General features: G+C 51.0%; 1 protein-coding gene across 4 annotated transcripts in view; it reads left to right on the forward strand.

Moving 5' to 3' along the window:
• FAAP24 (FA core complex associated protein 24) overlaps positions 1-16,289 on the forward strand; it is a 264,124-nt gene that overhangs the window by 217,458 nt on the left and 30,377 nt on the right. For all 4 annotated transcript variants that reach the window (XM_069639129.1, XM_069639140.1, XM_069639135.1 and 1 more), the window contains one exon: positions 5,387-5,539. In XM_069639129.1, the coding sequence (XP_069495230.1) occupies positions 5,387-5,539 (153 nt within the window). The remainder of the gene's footprint in view (positions 1-5,386; positions 5,540-16,289) is intronic.

A 16,289-nucleotide genomic window follows, 5' to 3' on the forward strand; every position in this document is an offset into this window, starting at 1 on the left:
TTCCAGGGAGGAGTCCAGGGTCGGCCAAGCAGTGCTGCGCAACCTGTTCGCCTAAGGTGAGCCTGGTGAGGAGGTAAGATTTGCTTTATGTTGAGTTTGATGTAATGCTTAATGTTGAGCCTTTGCCACCTCCCGTGGTTGTGCATGTGTGTACTGCTATGTATTCTTTATTCATGAGCATGTGAATCCATGCCAGACCCCATGCTGGAGAAGGAACAAGTTACTTACCTGTAACTGTTGTTCTCCAGCATGGGTCTGGCATGGATTCACATGCGAACCCTCCCGCCTACCCCTCTGCGGCTCTTCACTTGGTCATACTGCCACTTCACGTGCTTCCAAATCTGAAGATGGCTGCCAGAGGCGGGGCTTAGGTAGAGGGCAGTCATTGGCTGTGGTCAGTATGACGCAGAGATCAGTGATTGGTTACTACTACGAAAGACAGATCAGAAACGAAACTGATACTGGTTTTTTCTTTACCGAGGATTCCCAGCCTGACGACGGGGAATATTCATGAGCATGTGAATCCATGCCAGACCCATGCTGGAGAACAACAGTTACAGGTAAGTAACTTGTTCCTTCCCGCCCACACCCCCTGGTCCACAGGGTGATCTGCAAGATAAAAGAATCTTGTCACCTCAGCATCATTCTGATGGCTCCATGGTGCCCGGTGAGACCGTGGTTATACACCCTGCTCCACACAAATTAGCCCTTGCAGCGTGGTTCCTGAGCAGGTCACGCCGAAACACCTGAGCCTGTCACAGGCTAACCTAGAGATCATTCAGGGCGCTAGTAGCAAAGCTACTAGGAGCCAGTACAAGACTAAATGGACTAGGTTCTGTCATTGGGCGGACTCTAAACAGATCAACCCCCTTACGTGCACTTTGGATGATGTACTCTCGTTCTCGGCACACCTTGCTCACTCAGGAGTGCAGGTAGACACATGCTGCACCTATCTGGCAGCCATGGGGGCCTACAGAAATTCGGAGGAAGAGGTCTTCTCTTCCAACCCGGTGGTCAAGCGACATTTGGCGGGCCTCGCCAGGCTGTACCCGCCCATCAAAAAACCACACCCTGTGTAGGACCTCAATGTTGTGTTGGGCGCCTTGGCGCACAAACAGTTCGAGCCAATGGCATCCACGGACATCAGGCTGGTCACCATTAAGACACCTCTACTTATTTCTCAACCGTTATTCCCCTGATATTGCCCTCGCGGAAACCCATTTAGTTGGTACAGATTGTGATTTCTTAAAGAGGTCCAACTAACCGCAGACATATCACGCTGGATTCTCAAGAGGGCCCAGGGGCACAATGGTTCTCATTCATAAGCGGGTACCATTCCAATTGAGAAAGGTGCGTGCCGACCCCCGAGGCCGATTTGTGGTGGTGCTCGGCGACGTGTGGGGAGAAAGTTGGGGCCTTATTGCAGCCTATGCTCCCCCTCCACTCACAGTGGAGCTCCTGAATGAGTTACAGGCAGAATTGCTTGCGGAACGGGCAGACTCGTGGGTCCTGGGGAGGGGGGGTTTAATGAAGTCATGTAGATTGTCATGGACAAGTCATGTAGCGGCTATAAGAATTGGGACACCCTGACCAAACTATACACCTTTGTGGATGCAATGGGGCTGGTGGATACTTGGAGGGCACTGCATGGAACAGATGCTGGGTTCTCATTTTACTCTAACGCACACAAATCGCTCTCGAGGATAGACTACGTTTTAGTCCCCTGGAGTATGTCCCACCGGCTGCTGTCCTCTGCATTCCTTGCAAGAGGGGTCTCGGACCACTACCCCCTGCTGATAACACTAAAAAAACTGTCAAAACAAATCAGATGCTGCTTGGTGTTTGAACAAACACATACACCTGGCAATACCTGAGATAGCAGAGGGCCTCTCTCAGAAGACCACCAAAACTTTGATCTTAATGAGGGGTCTGTGGACTGTCCAATCATGTTGTGGGAAGCCATTTCCTTAGTGTCTGCTCACCGCAGGCAACATACACGGTAGATCACTGAGGCAGAGAGGCAGGTGACTAGAAAGGAAGAACAGCTTTTAGAACTGGGGACCCAGGCCTCACAGGAGGCCCTAGTGACGGCACAGGAGGCTTTAAGGAATATTGCACAGGCTGCCCACTGGTTGGACGCCCATACAATATGGAGGAAAGGGGACTGTGGACTATGAGTACGTTAGTCACTACGGCGAGTAACTATTAATTTCTACACTCCACCTACTCTACCACCATCCTCTGCCTCTATCTCCCACTTTAGTCACACTTCCACTGACAAATTGCTATTTCTACTGATGAAAGTTACCCCCCTCTTGTGCCCCAGCCGACCCTCTTGCTCCTCCGCTATTCAAGCCCACTACCCCTTTAGTGGCCTCTCTGGCCTTACTGAACTCTTCAACCTGTCCTTCGACCCTGCTTGCTCTCCCTCTGTTTTCAAAACGGCCACAGTCATCCCTCGCCTAAAACAACAAGGGGCTGACCTGAACCTACTGGCTAGCTTACGTCCTGTGTGTTTCCTCCCGCACTACTCTAAAGTGCCCAAAAGGGTTGTCTTCAACCGTCTAAACAATTTTCTTAGACATCCACAACCTTCAAGACACCTACAAGCAGGTTTCCGCTCCTGTCACTCACAGAAACTGCTCTCATGAATCTGTCCGACTTCGACACTGCTAAGCAATCCAACCTATCCTCTATCCTAATTCTGCTTGACCTGTCTGCTGCCTTTGACACTGTCGATCTCTCTGATCTCCTTAATACTCTTTCTTCTTGGGATTTGAGATAAAGCCCTTGCCTGGATCGAATCCTAAATTTTACCTTGCCGATTCTGTTTCCTGGAGCGAAAACACCTCTTAAATCATTCCTCCAACTGTTGGTGTTCCACAAGGCTCTTTCTTGGGTCTGCTTCTCTTTACATGCTACACCTCCATCTTGGGGCACTAATCTCCTCCTATGGGGTCTCGTACCAACTCTTTGTGGATGACACCCAAATCTATTTCTCTTTTCCTAAACTCTCCTCTGATCTCTATCAAAATGTCCAAATGTCTGTCATTAAATATTTGTGGTTTCGCACTCTTTTGTTAAACTCTACCAAAACAGAGGTGTTCTTCATTCTCTGCCTATCCATCTCCCACCGGACACTCTCTCCTACTCTTCAGCTATAAACCTCTGCGCCATTTATGACCCTTCTCACACCTGCTTCCTAAATATTAGGAAAATCGGGCACCTCTTTCCTTTCAACACCACTAAGCAGTGCTCCAGATAAGATTTTGAGGTGGGAGTATTTTACTCCCCATTTTTCAACTTTGAGAGTAAATGTGATTTCAAGAGAGTACAATGACTTTTCTCCTTTGCAAGAGAATAAAATGTATGTGACATCCAGCCAACGTGTGCAAAAACTGTATGGAAATCATTACCATGCGGCATCTTTCTGCATTGTGACAAAATACACCTTTCATTATTTCTCTAAGGTCGGGCCATTTGATATCTCCTGTAAATATTTAAATGTTGAAAACACAAAAACCTAGTCAATTACATAGTAAAGCAAACATGAATTGTATTGTGTGTTTTCAGGTTCGACAGCAGAATTGTCTTTTATGTTTAATGAAAGTCCTCATTTCCTGGAGCTATCCCTACCGAACGGTATGCCAATGTTATGATACAACAGTGCAGAGAGGCAAGGACTGTGTGCCAAGTTCTATACCTAGTCTCATGTTCAAATGCTTATTTATATAGTGATTTTGGCAAATCTGTACATAGAGCATATTTATCACAATTATCACCAAACCGAGGTTGCAACTCCTTTATCGACCTCGAAAGGATGAAATTCCAGCCTGCAACCTACAGATCACAGCAACGAGCGCTCAACTAGCTGAGCTATATCCTTGGCTAACATCCTTGAGAGGTCGGTAAACTGAGTATCAACTGAGGTATAATAATCACAGTGCCTAGATGTTGGACGAACCATGAATGAAGCACTACATTAAGTTAAATACCTATCTGGATTATCACAGGTACAGGTTTTGCTGAGTTTCTTTTTCAATTATAAATGTAACTTTCATTTGTTCGTTTTTGAACAGCGCTTGCACTTCCTGGAGTCTCAGGTTTTGGATGTTTTAATTGTAGTCTTGAAGACTTGAGAGGCTATAACACCTGTGATTGGTGTAATGACAATCACTCACCCTTGAGCCAAGACTCTGCTGCCACTGAAAATTTATAGTAATGTACCCCATTGACTGCAAGGGTGAATGGATGTAAATGGACCGTGCAAACTCATTTTACACACTGTTTTTATAATTGGAATGTAAATTAAATTAAATTATAAGTGTAAAAATGATCTGCCTTCACATGATTATACACACAGCACAGGAACTCTGAAAAATACAATTTTGTAATACTGGCTTGCTTATACTGGGGGGGAAAAAGCATAATTTGTTGCAAAAGATTAATTCTCAATTGCAACTTAGTTTTCCATCTTATTAATTACACAATCCTAAAATGCTAGGAAAATAAATATGCACAGTGCTTCTGTTTGCTCCATGAGCATCTACACACAACACAGCAGAAGCTGAATGGATTACTTTATGGGGGCATTTGGGGCTGCATTTGGCGTATTGAGGGCACTTGGAAGGCTATACCTTACATATTGTGGCTATACCAGGCATACCTTTTAATTATGAGGGGGTGGGGGTGTTAAAATCATCTTTTTGCATATGGTGTGACCTGCGCATGTGTGGTCATATTTTAGCATATGGTGTTTATGGTATCTGTAGAAATGTCCGAATGCAGAAAAAAACGAGGTAGAAATGACCCAAGTTTTTTTGATCGAATTTGGTAGGGCTTTTTGTATATTTTAAGTAAATAATAGGTGAGGGTGGGGTAAGGGTATTAGTTAAGGTAAGAGGAGTGCAAGGGGGGTGGCCCCCCGCAACATAAAAAAAAGTGCAAAAGGTAATTTTTGTTTTTCGACCAAAACGTTCCTTCATTTCTCCTTTCGTTTTTTGGTTATTTCATGGACAACCAGTGTTTATACCAGACGTATGATGGCATTATTGGATGTTTCAGGCTGCGAGTGACATGGGGCGGCCAAAACCTGATTTGTTTATCTGTCTGGCTTCCACCACAAGCAGTTGTTTAAGCAGTTGGTCAGCAAAGGAGAATAGAGCTAAGGGTATTGTACATCTTCATGGCACGGAACTATTGCTTATTCTTAATGATGCACCCACCTCAAAGGGTTAGTTTAACTTGTAGTTTGCCTGTCGGATAATATATTTTCCTTTATACCATATTAGCATATTAATTTTTTATTCCCAACCATGAATCCAACTACTGTTACCGATGTTTTACGTTCACGGAAATGTATTTTTTTTTTTTATTCTCTTTTCAGGGTGCCAGCGTTCATGCGATTGTTATAGTCGAGAGGACTCGAATAAGCGATCAGTACTTTTCCCCTGTGCAGAAGTTCATCGCTCTAGAACTTGGAATGAATTTACTTCCAGTGGCGAACCAGAGTGAAGCTGCACAACTTATTATTCAGCTGGTAAGCTAATAACTGCACCAGACATTGTTTGTGGCCATAATCCTAGACAAGATCAAGATTGAATCAGGTGATAACCATCAGCTGATATTATGTTAGATATTTCCTTAGCGCTGTATGATCTCAAGTGATAGTTACTAAATATAAAGAGATGAACCATGGCACATTACTTTGCAAAACCTAAAAATAACACATCAACATGAGCTAATCTGTTTCCTGAAAGCCAGATAGTCGGCTATGGAGCATTCTAAACAGAGAAGTCAATTCTACAACCACCAGACAATGCTCTGTCTCCTGATCCAGGGAAAATCAACTATATTGGAGGTCAAAACCAAAATCCCTGTTCACAAGCATAGTGTGAGAACTGAATTTTAAGATATGAAGGCCCAATTCCATGAATTACCCGATGGACCTGGTGCCAAGCTTGGAGCTTAACAGGGGTGCCACTGGTAGGTAGACAGTGCAGGGCCTGAAAGGCAAATCTAATGTGGTCCGCTCTATGCTTTGGTGGGAATCCTTGCTCTGGGGCCTTGGTCAGTAGCAGGCGACACATTATTTATTGTGATAGTCCCAGTCACAGTTTGTATAATCCAAATATGAAAAGATAGTATCTGCAACAGCTGATCCTGAGTTAGTTAGGAAAAGCACCTTAAGAAAGTATGTTGTGCGATTATGACCTGCATAATTACAAATTCATAAATTATATTTGAAGGCTTTGACAATGTTTAGAACTATTGCTACTTTAACTTAGTCACATTATTTTAATCAAGTTCTAAACTGGAAACCATAGCAACATCAGAGCACAGTACGGTGGACTTAGCATAATTTGGCTATACAAAACACCATAAAGAAAAGATATCTGATTCTAAAAGGTAGCCAGCAGTGTTTTGGCACTGTTGCCCAAAAATAAGAGTTTAATTTTCAATAAATAAAAAACTGTTGTGCAGACGTTACAGATGGCTTGAACGCTCCAGCTCCGAGAGAAGGTTCAAGGGTTTTCATTGTTTTCTTTGGCAGGGTGCTAGGGCTGTGCATCACTCTCTTATCTGACTACTGCATGTTCCCCCCTAGCCTAGCTGCCCCTAGTCCCCGGGTTAATAGATAGTGCTGATTTATAACACCTAGAATCTAATTTATCAGGGATAAGCTAAAGGCAATTGCCTTCTCTATCTAAACTCCCCCAGGACATTTTAAACTACACTATCAATATTGGTAGTGATTAAAGGGTTATAGGGATGTGCCTTTCAGATGTGTAAACTGCCAGATGTAACCCGCCTTCCTCTCACAGCAGATGTTCTCTCCCTATCGCTGACTGCTAGTCTCCTCTTGCTATTCTCCTGTGTCCATCTTAACCCACCTTATCGCCCTCTTCTCCCTATGGTTTCCTCTTCTGTCTTTTTACTACCTGCCATCTCTTCAGTGTTTTCATTGCTTCTGCCCCCCATGCTGTGTGGCAACCCCCCTGCTGTCTGTGGACCCCCCTTTGCCATGCAGACCCCCTCTTGTGTGAGAACCCCCTCTGACTCTCTACTCACAATCTCCACAATGTGCCACTTGCTATCACTAACCAGTAACTCACCTTTTCTTCAATTCTCCTTTCCACTCCAATCCACCATTCTTCTTGTTTCCTGTTGCCCGCTTTATATTCCCCATGTTTATCCCATTGGTTTACTGGTCCTGGCCAATCTAGTCCTGTCTTCCTCACCTGGAAGGTGTTAAAAGTATGGGAAGTTACAAATAGCAGGTGAAGCCCCACCCTTTTCTCCAGGCTGTAACAATGGCAGCACACAATGCAAAGTGTCCCAGTTTGTGTTAGGAGGCTGCAGTGCAGTCATCCCCAAGGTAAGTGAAGATTCACTAAGCAACCACTGCTCCGTGATGAGTCCTTGGTGGAATTGGTTTGGTACCTTAGTTTGTATACTGCGTGCACTGGGCAGCGGTGCGCGGCATCTCAGGCAACCATGTAAACTGCGGTTCTTCTTTCGCTGGCTTCTCGCCATTGGTTCTGCAACTCGGATGTCTTTACAGAGGTATTAGGGGGCGCTGATGGGTTGCCTTCCTGTGGGTGGTCTCTCCATACTGCTTCTGCCTCACCTTTGGCTCTAGGAAAGAAAGAGAAATTTTGCCAGCATTTTCTTCAAGAGGCTTGGGGTGATGCAAGTTGGTACTGCACACATATATAAGTGGGCACTTGGGGAAGGCACAGCGATTGGGGGCCCTCAACTGCCACGGTCCTCCTGTATTGTAGGACAGGCTCTGGCATCCACCCTGTTAGGCCTCTCCCACCCCAAGCTGATGCAATAAGGTAAGATTACTGACCTTGAATATGTTGGGATGGATGTTTCTTTGCTTCTTTTCTTGGTTGGTGAACATGTCTTTGAACGAGCAGTGCAGTTCTGTTTATATTCTTAAACCTGCATGATTTTAACCGAAGTTCATATAACTATTGGTTAACCTGGCCAAAGAAACGTGGCTACATGTCTATCTTTGTGTTAGGAGTAAGTTGTTCTTTCGCATGACATTGCAGGTAAAGGTTTGTTCCAAATGTTCATAAATTTACTGAAAAAATATGTTCTGCCCAAAAAGGTGTCCAAAGCTGCTACTTAAAAAGCCACTCCCACACTGGCAGTAGTGCCACTACGAGGTGATTCAATCATGAAGATTGTGAGAAACCTGAAGGTGTCTCGCCCACTAGTCCCCGAACATCTGTTGTCAAGGTGGCTAAGACACGCCCATCGCTATTGGATCCAGTTCCTGAGGGTGGACCAGTGGGGAGGATCACCTGGGCGAGGGGTCTTCGGAAGTGGAAGTGGGACACTGAGGGTTGAGACGCGGTACCCCTTCCTTGTAACACCTTTTCCCCATCCTACCCTGTGGGATATTTAGAAGCTCTACCCTAGCCCCCTTTTCCGACCCAAATAATTTCTTACACTGTAACAGAAAACGGACTAACACCAGAGCCGTATACCTGACCTGTCCCAACACACGTGTCAGGCAGTTGACAAAACCATGCGCACCTGGCAGCCTTTTACCTTCCCCACAGGGATAAAGGGCAGAGCACAAAAGCACTCTATGAGCAAGGCCGAACGCACGAGGAAACAGCTACACAGAACCGGCAGTTCAAACGGAGGAGAAAGGCGGCACGACCTGGAGGGACGACAAAGGGGGAAAACTGCCCTTGCCATATTCAACACGTACCCGCAAAGCCTCCGAAAGGGAAATCATAAGACCGTGAGTGAGAGCTGGCATGCGGAGCAGCAGAAGTCAACGGTGCATGGGGGCCTCCCGCATTGATGGTGCAGGCGGGGAGGCAAGCTGGCTACCGTGGAAGAGTCCTTGACTCCAGAGACAAGAGAAGCCAACGGGTTCAGCACAGCCAGAGAGTCGGAGGAAGCTGATGGCATACTGAACTGTGTTGAGCCCAAGGTTGCATGTAACAACATTATGAACGCAAGGAGCCTGAGAAGAAATAACTTGTATGTGTGTTTGAACTTTTGGGAAAGCAAAAAAAAGGGCCAGCTGCAGAGTGATCAAGCACCGTAGGAGTGCTCATTCGAAGGACTCTCGCTGGCCCCTTTGGTTTCGTGTTGAAACTGTGAAGACCAGAAGGCCTGGAGGAAAAGCCGGCGTGGGGCATCAGTGTGGTCCTACAAGGATCACATCAAATCCCTTGTAAAATCCAAAGTCTCTGACCCATTCCCAGGAGAAAGCTAGGGGAAGGGAACCCCGCTTTCCGATAAGGTTGTGAACTGTGGAATAAGGCAAGTGTGAACCCGACAGAGGGATGCTGCAAGAAAGCTAGGAGAAGTAGCCAAGCAATATGGCTGCCTAAACGAGGAGCTCCAGCCCCGAAATATCTGTATTCCAAATTAATCCTTTTCCACCCAACTCTGAGAGAAACTGACACAGGCTGTGTGTTAGTAAACGATCTGAGCACATGAGGGCTCAATGCGGTAAGGATCTGGAGCATATTCAGGGAGCGGCACCTCATTGAAGTTGAGATGCGACAAACTTCAGAACCTCGCCGGAGACCCAGTGGCTCCTGCACCCATTGGCGTGGGAGCCGCCCAGCGACCCGCTGTGAGAGAGGTGACTGGTGCCTCACTCTCTGAGAGTTCCCCCAACGGTGTGGGCGGCAGCCTGGCCAAGACTGAGGCTTGGGCTCCTGGTTCTTTGCGGCGAACGACAGTTGCCTGCGGGCCTGGCTGTGTGCTACCTGATGGGGCAGGGGGAGCCTGCTACTTGCGGTAGCGGGCCATGATCTGGTCTTGTGAGATGCGGCTGGTACAGTGGCCTGTAGCGCTCCGAACACCTGGGATGCTTTGTGCCCCTCCCCCCCCTTGGAATACCATACGGACACAAGTGGCCACCCCTGTGGAGGAGGGAGCTGCAGCGACACGTGCACTGCCGGAGTCGCAGAGTGCGGGGTTGTGAGGACGGCACTCCTGCAGCCGCGGCCCAGGGCCATTCCACGGTTCGTGGCGGCGACCCATAACGATACTTCCCACACATTGGCTGGCACGTGTGGCGGCGGACCCACTGGGAGCTACGCAGTTGGCTCCAGCTCGGGTGGTGCTGCGTGGGCACCGTGGACGCCAGTGCCTGGCTTACACATAGCCCTTCACCAAGCACAGATAACCCTACACTAAGCAGGTCCAGGCCGGTTGCCTGATAATACGCAGTGGGCCAGCCCTGGGACAGAAATGCCTAAGGGAGCACGACCAGGGTGTACTATGGAGGACTGTTGCCAGCAACCCAGCAGCCGTGCACGATGAGCCTGGCGCGTGCCCGCTGCGCCATACACTTCACCAGGGCTGCAAGGGGGACTCTGTTCTCAGATTCGAGGATTAAGATGGCCCACTAAAACTACGTGGAGCAGGGATGACACTAAATAAAGGTTAGTGAAACCAAGGTAAGGAGCTGACCTCCCGGTCACGTTCACAGGCCAGGCGCATACGGGGTGTTGAGCTTGGTGTGTGCCCGGGGTCATCCTGAGTTGTCCTCTTTTCTGGGGGAGCGGCTGCTTTGGGTGATCAGCCATATACTGCGAGTCACTGCCGCAAGAGAAGACAGAGGGATAAAGAGACATTCTGAATCCTACAAAGCCCGCTCGGGAGTGCAAAGCGGGGACACACAGGTGCGCCCCTGATACAATAGGTTGGTTGACGGCCACCACAATAACCCACAGGGACTACAGTGAGGTACCATTTTCAGGGGGCAGCAAATCTGCAACATTCCATCCCTGGGAGGTCGATTGTGCATGCGCATAACTAAGGAACCACGCTTACGGCACACACACTGCTGAGAACTAACGCGGGCATACAGGCACAGCACTGCATGTGGCCCAAAGACAAAGGTCTCACTCTTGTTTCCCACCAGCTGCCCAGGCCCAGCGACCGCTTACATAGCGGAGAACATCCACCTGGCTCCCTTGAATGCCACTTTCATGACAAATCTGCAGCTTGCTGTGGGTGCCTATAGGACCCCGTTCTCGCCTTGACAACAACACAAGCACGATAAGGTTGACCTGTCACTGATGGTAAGCTGTGCGGACAAGAAGAACAAACCAAACAAAACTGCAAAAGCTGTGATAACCCCATAACGGAGTAAACAGTAGCCGGCAGCCCATCTGTGTATAGAGCACCTAGCAGGTAATTGGCAGTGGTCGACATGACGAAGGGCGCAAGGGCCAATGGACACCTACACTAGCACCCCCGCTAAAACATCGGCCCTGCTGAGGCTCCAGTTAAAGGTGAAAAACCCTCAGCGTCCGGCGCCACCAGGGGGCAATCATCGTCTTGCGATGCAGAACGGTTTCATGGCCGTAAAGATGAAGCTGGATGATATGGTTTCCACTATCGGGTCCCTGAAATCTAAGTTGAAAAAAGATGGGGCCCACATCAGAGGTTGGAACAAGCATCAGCGAAATGGAAGATACTGTTACCAAACATGGCTGTGACATCACACACCTGCAGCAGGAATTTAGCAAAGTCTGCAATAAGTACAATGATTTAGAATCCTGTTCTCGCCCCAATAACATTCGGATAATTAGGATCCCGGAGGCGGTCTTGTAAAGGCCTGATGGAACAATTTGTCGAGCGTCTGTTAAAAACACTATTTGACTCGTCCAGATTTTCACAATACTTCCTGGTGGAGAGAGCGCACCGGGCCCCAGCTCCTGTCCCCAATCCGGGGCCTCCCGCACTACTCTTGCTAAACTCAACTATCGTGACAGGGACTTAATTCTATGCATAGCAAGAGAAAAAGGGGCTCTACGATACAAATCTTTGGACATATACATATACCCTGACTCCTCCGCCAATGTGCTGGCTAAGCGCAAGTCCTATGCCGCAGTTAAAAAACCTATATGTGTGAGGAAAGTCCAGTATGCGTTACTGTACCTAGCGAAGCTGAGGATACTACACAGAGGAAGGGGCACACTTCTCCAACATGGGGTCTGGCATGGATTCACATGCTCATGAATATTCCCCGTCGTCAGGCTGGGAATCCTCGGTAAAGAAAAAACCAGTATCAGTTTCGTTTCTGATCTGTCTTTCGTAGTAATAACCAATCACTGGTCTCTGCGTCATACTGACCACAGCCAATGACTGCCCTCTACCTAAGCCCCGCCTCTGGCAGCCATCTTCAGATTTTTACCGCACGTTCATGTGTTGGGATCCTCGTGCTATTGCTCTTGAGCGTTCTATTTTTTCACGTTTTTTTCTCAAAAACTTCGTTTTTTCGGTCAAAAGAGCCTCAAGCTCCACCGACTCTCCATCCGATCAACGGAGACCCGTGTCGGATTCGTCTGCGCCCCTCAAGGGTGAAGATTTCGTCGAGCTACGCTTTTGGAGGACTCCAGAAGTTTCTCAGGCCCGTCTCGGACATGGCCCAGGAGAAGGGAAGCTCGACGCCCGGAAAGCTGTTCAGGGTCTGCCCTGGATGCCAGCTGCAGAACGTCTTTAAGGAGGACGAACACTCCTTTTGTCTTTACTGCTTACATGAGGACAAGACACACGTGGAGAAGGACTGTGCGTTTTGCGGCAACATGTCGGAGCGGACCATGAAGGACCGCCATCAACGTCTCGCCAACTGGCTGGAAGGGAAGAGCCCGTCCGGCGAGAAGAAGAGGAAGAAATCCGAGCGGTCTTCTAAGACCTTTGAGGACGCCCCGGCGACGGGGGTCCAACACAAGGCCAAGCACCGCGAGTCCGCTGGCACCGGGAGCGCCGAACGGTCGGGCTCTACGGGCGCCAGGCAGGGCGCACCCTCCCCGGCACCATCAACCACGAGCCAACGCTCTGGGTCGGGTAAGAGGAAGGCCGAGCACCCGGCGAAGCTCCTGGAGAGGCCCCGGTCGAGCTCGAAGGCCCCATCGGAGGGGGAGCGAGGCAGTGTCCCCCCCCCCCCTCAAGGATAAGGCGGTGAGTGCACCTAAGGTGGTGAAGGCCTTAATCCATCCGGCCAAGGCCTCCATCGAGACTGTCGCGGCGGCCCTGGCTCAGCCTGTGGAGGCTACACCAGTGGTGGCGACCTCGGGGCTCAGAGTCTCCCTGCCACCTCGGAGGGAGTCCTCTTTTATGCCCATCGACAGGACCCCCGTGAAACCTCCGGCGGAGAAGAAAAAGGGGGGGCAGGGTGTCGTCGTAGATTCGGCTTCAACCTCGGAGGAAGAGCTGATCGAGGTCTTAAGCCACGGCCTCGGCGTGGAAGAAGACCGGCCCGTCGGGATGGATCCCGACGCAGGTGACGACGACATAGTCGAGGGTGCCGACGGGGCCCCTGATCGCCCGTCGGATTCCCCTCTGCCAGCGCCGCAAGACAACTCGGCGGCCATTTTGTTGGCTATACAGTCCTTATGCTCGGAGATAAGGACGAGACTACCGTTGCCAGCGGAGGAACCACTCCCGTCGGGGGACCCAGAACCGGGACCTTCTGGCGTTCCTCCTCCCAAGAAAAGAAGGATTCACCCTCCACCTCCTTTTCAGCCGTCGCGCCCCGTCCAGCCCTCCTCCCCGTCCACGACCCGAGGGGATGATACGGGGACTGACACGGCCGCGACGGGTACGGACGACGAGGTCTACGACGAGGATCTGCCGTCGTCACATCCCACCAGGGCTTCTCCGCCCGACGAGATTGGATCGTTCCACTCCATGATCGCCAGGGCATCCGAGCTTTTCCAACTCTGCCCTGAGGAGAAGAAAAAGGAAGGATTCCTTTATCAACGGCGCGAGGCCAAGGGGAAGACGGTCCTTGCGGTGCCTCTACTGGACGACATTTGGGATGAGGGCCTCGCCCTCCTCAAGCTCAAGAACCCTTCCACGACGTCAGCTAGAAGAGACCGGTACGAAAAGAAGTACCGGGTCCCGGACGCGGCCCCCCTGTGCCTCCGGGCGCAGCCTACCCCGGACTCCATCGTCTCCGCGGCGGCCAGGAAGAAAGCGGGGGGGGGGTGCGGCCTCCACATCGACTTCCCCGCCGGATGGCGAGGGAAAGAAATTGGACACTATGGGACGCAGGGTCATCTCGTCTGCAGCGACGCCGATTAAGGCGGCCAACGCCTTGGCTATCGTGGCCCGCTACGACAGGGTGCTATGGTACAAACTGGCTCCCCTGCTGGACTTCCTACCGGACGACAAGAGGGCGGATGCCCTGGAGATCCTACAGGAAGGCGAGGTGGCGTCGGACCACGCCATCACTATTGCGACGGACATCGCCGACACTGGATTTCGCCAGTTGGGCAACGGCGTGTGCCTTAGGCGGCGTGGATGGCTCAAGGCTACGGACTTCCGTCAAGACGTACAGACCAGAGTCCTGGACATGCCGTTCGATGGGAACAACCTGTTTGGGAAAACAGTGGACGATTCCCTTCAGGCCATTAAAGCGGACACCGAGACGGCCTGGGCCCTTGGGGTTCTGCAGCAACGACGGCCGCCCTTTCGGAGCAGCGGAGGCAAGGGCGCCTCCAAAGGTTCCGGCGGCGGTTTCTCCACCTACCGTCAAGCGGCCCGCTCGTCGTCTCAGGAGGCCTACAGGGGACGAGGCAAGTCTGGCGGACCCCGCCGTCGTCGCCAAGGAGGTCAAGGCGGCAAAGCCTCGTCGAAACAGGATTGAACCGGCTGTGGGGTCGGGCCCCCACCGAAGCACCCCGGTGGGAGGCCGGCTGGCGAGCTTCGTCAGCGTGTGGGAGTCCATCTCCACCGACCGTTGGGTGCTGGACGCCTTAGCCACGAAAGAGCTTCACGTCCCTCAGCTTCTCCTGGTGGTAAAGGCGATGCTCAGGAAGGGCGCCATCAAACTCGTCCCAAAGAGGCTTCGGGGCTCCGGAGTTTACTCGAGATACTTCCTCGTGAAGAAGAAGACGGGAGGATGGCGCCCCATCCTAGACCTGCGACGTCTGAACAAGTTCATCAAGGCACAGAAGTTCCGGATGGTCACCCTCCAGCATGTCCTGGGTCAGCTGGAGGAAGGAGACTTCCTGTCGTCGTTGGATTTGGAGGATGCCTACTTCCATATTCCCATCCTAAAGGGGCACCGAAAATTTCTCAGGTTTGTGGTCCAAGGGCGTCACTACCAGTTCAAAGCCCTCCCCTTCGGACTACGGTCGGCACCCAGGGTATTCACCAAGTGCCTTGCACCGAGAGGGGATCCACGTCTACCCCTACCTGGACGACTGGCTCATCCGAGCCAAGACGAGGGAGCTCGCCGTGGAGCACACGGCAAGGACGTCCAACTTCTCACGGACCTGGGATTCTCTGTGAACTACGCCAAATCCCACCTGGTACCCGCGCAAGACGCACTGTTTCTGGGAGCGAGGCTCGACACAGTGTCCCTTCTGGCCTCCCCGTCGGAGGAGAGGACCAGGGCCATCCTGGGCAAGGTACAGCGGATGTTGGTGGCCGACGCCGCCAAGGTGAGGTCCATCAAGTCCCTCCTCGGAATGATGTCTTCCTGCATCTACCTCATTCCCCTGTGCAGGCTCCGGATGCGCCCGTTGCAGGAGTTCCTGGACGCGCGCTGGATCCAGACGACGGGCAGCTTCCAGGAGAGGATCACACTCGACGAGAGTTTCCGACGAGTGATCCGGTGGTGGGGCACCCGCGCGCATCTGACGGCGGGCATGGACTTCCAGACCCCAGCCCACCAGGAGACAGTGACCACGGATGCCTCCCTGCAAGGGTGGGGAGCGCACACCGAAAATCTGCACGCAAGAGGCCTTTGGCTCCCGACGGAGAAATCCCTACATATCAACGTCCTGGAGCTCCGTGCAGTGTTTTGGGCCCTCAGGTCCTTCCTTCCGTCCCTCAAGGGCAAGGTGGTGAGGATCTTCACCGACAACACCACCACCATGTTTTACATCAGAAAACAGGGCGGAACCAGGTCCCCAGCACTGTCCAAGGAGGCGCAGGACCTGTGGCATTGGGCCGTCGCCCAAAGGATATTTCTGGTGCCGTTTCATCTGGCAGGGATAAAAAACACCATCGCCGACTCACTCAGCAGGGAGCTGCGCTCGTGCCACGAGTGGGAACTACGGCAGGATCTAGTGGATCACCTCTTCCGACGGTGGGGCACACCCCAGATCGACCTGTTCGCGACGGCGACGAACTCCAAGTGCCGGAGGTTCGCCAGCAGGTTTCCCCAGGCGAGGAGCATGGGCGATGCTTTCTCGTTCCCCTGGGAGGGCCTGTTTTACGCGTTCCCTCCATTGCCACTGCTAATCCGGCTCATCAACCAGCTCAAGAGGTCACGGTGC

This window comes from Ambystoma mexicanum, chromosome 1q, assembly GCF_040938575.1.
Source record: "Ambystoma mexicanum isolate Mex_15411 chromosome 1q, UKY_AmexF1_1, whole genome shotgun sequence".
Lineage (NCBI taxonomy): Eukaryota > Metazoa > Chordata > Amphibia > Caudata > Ambystomatidae > Ambystoma > Ambystoma mexicanum.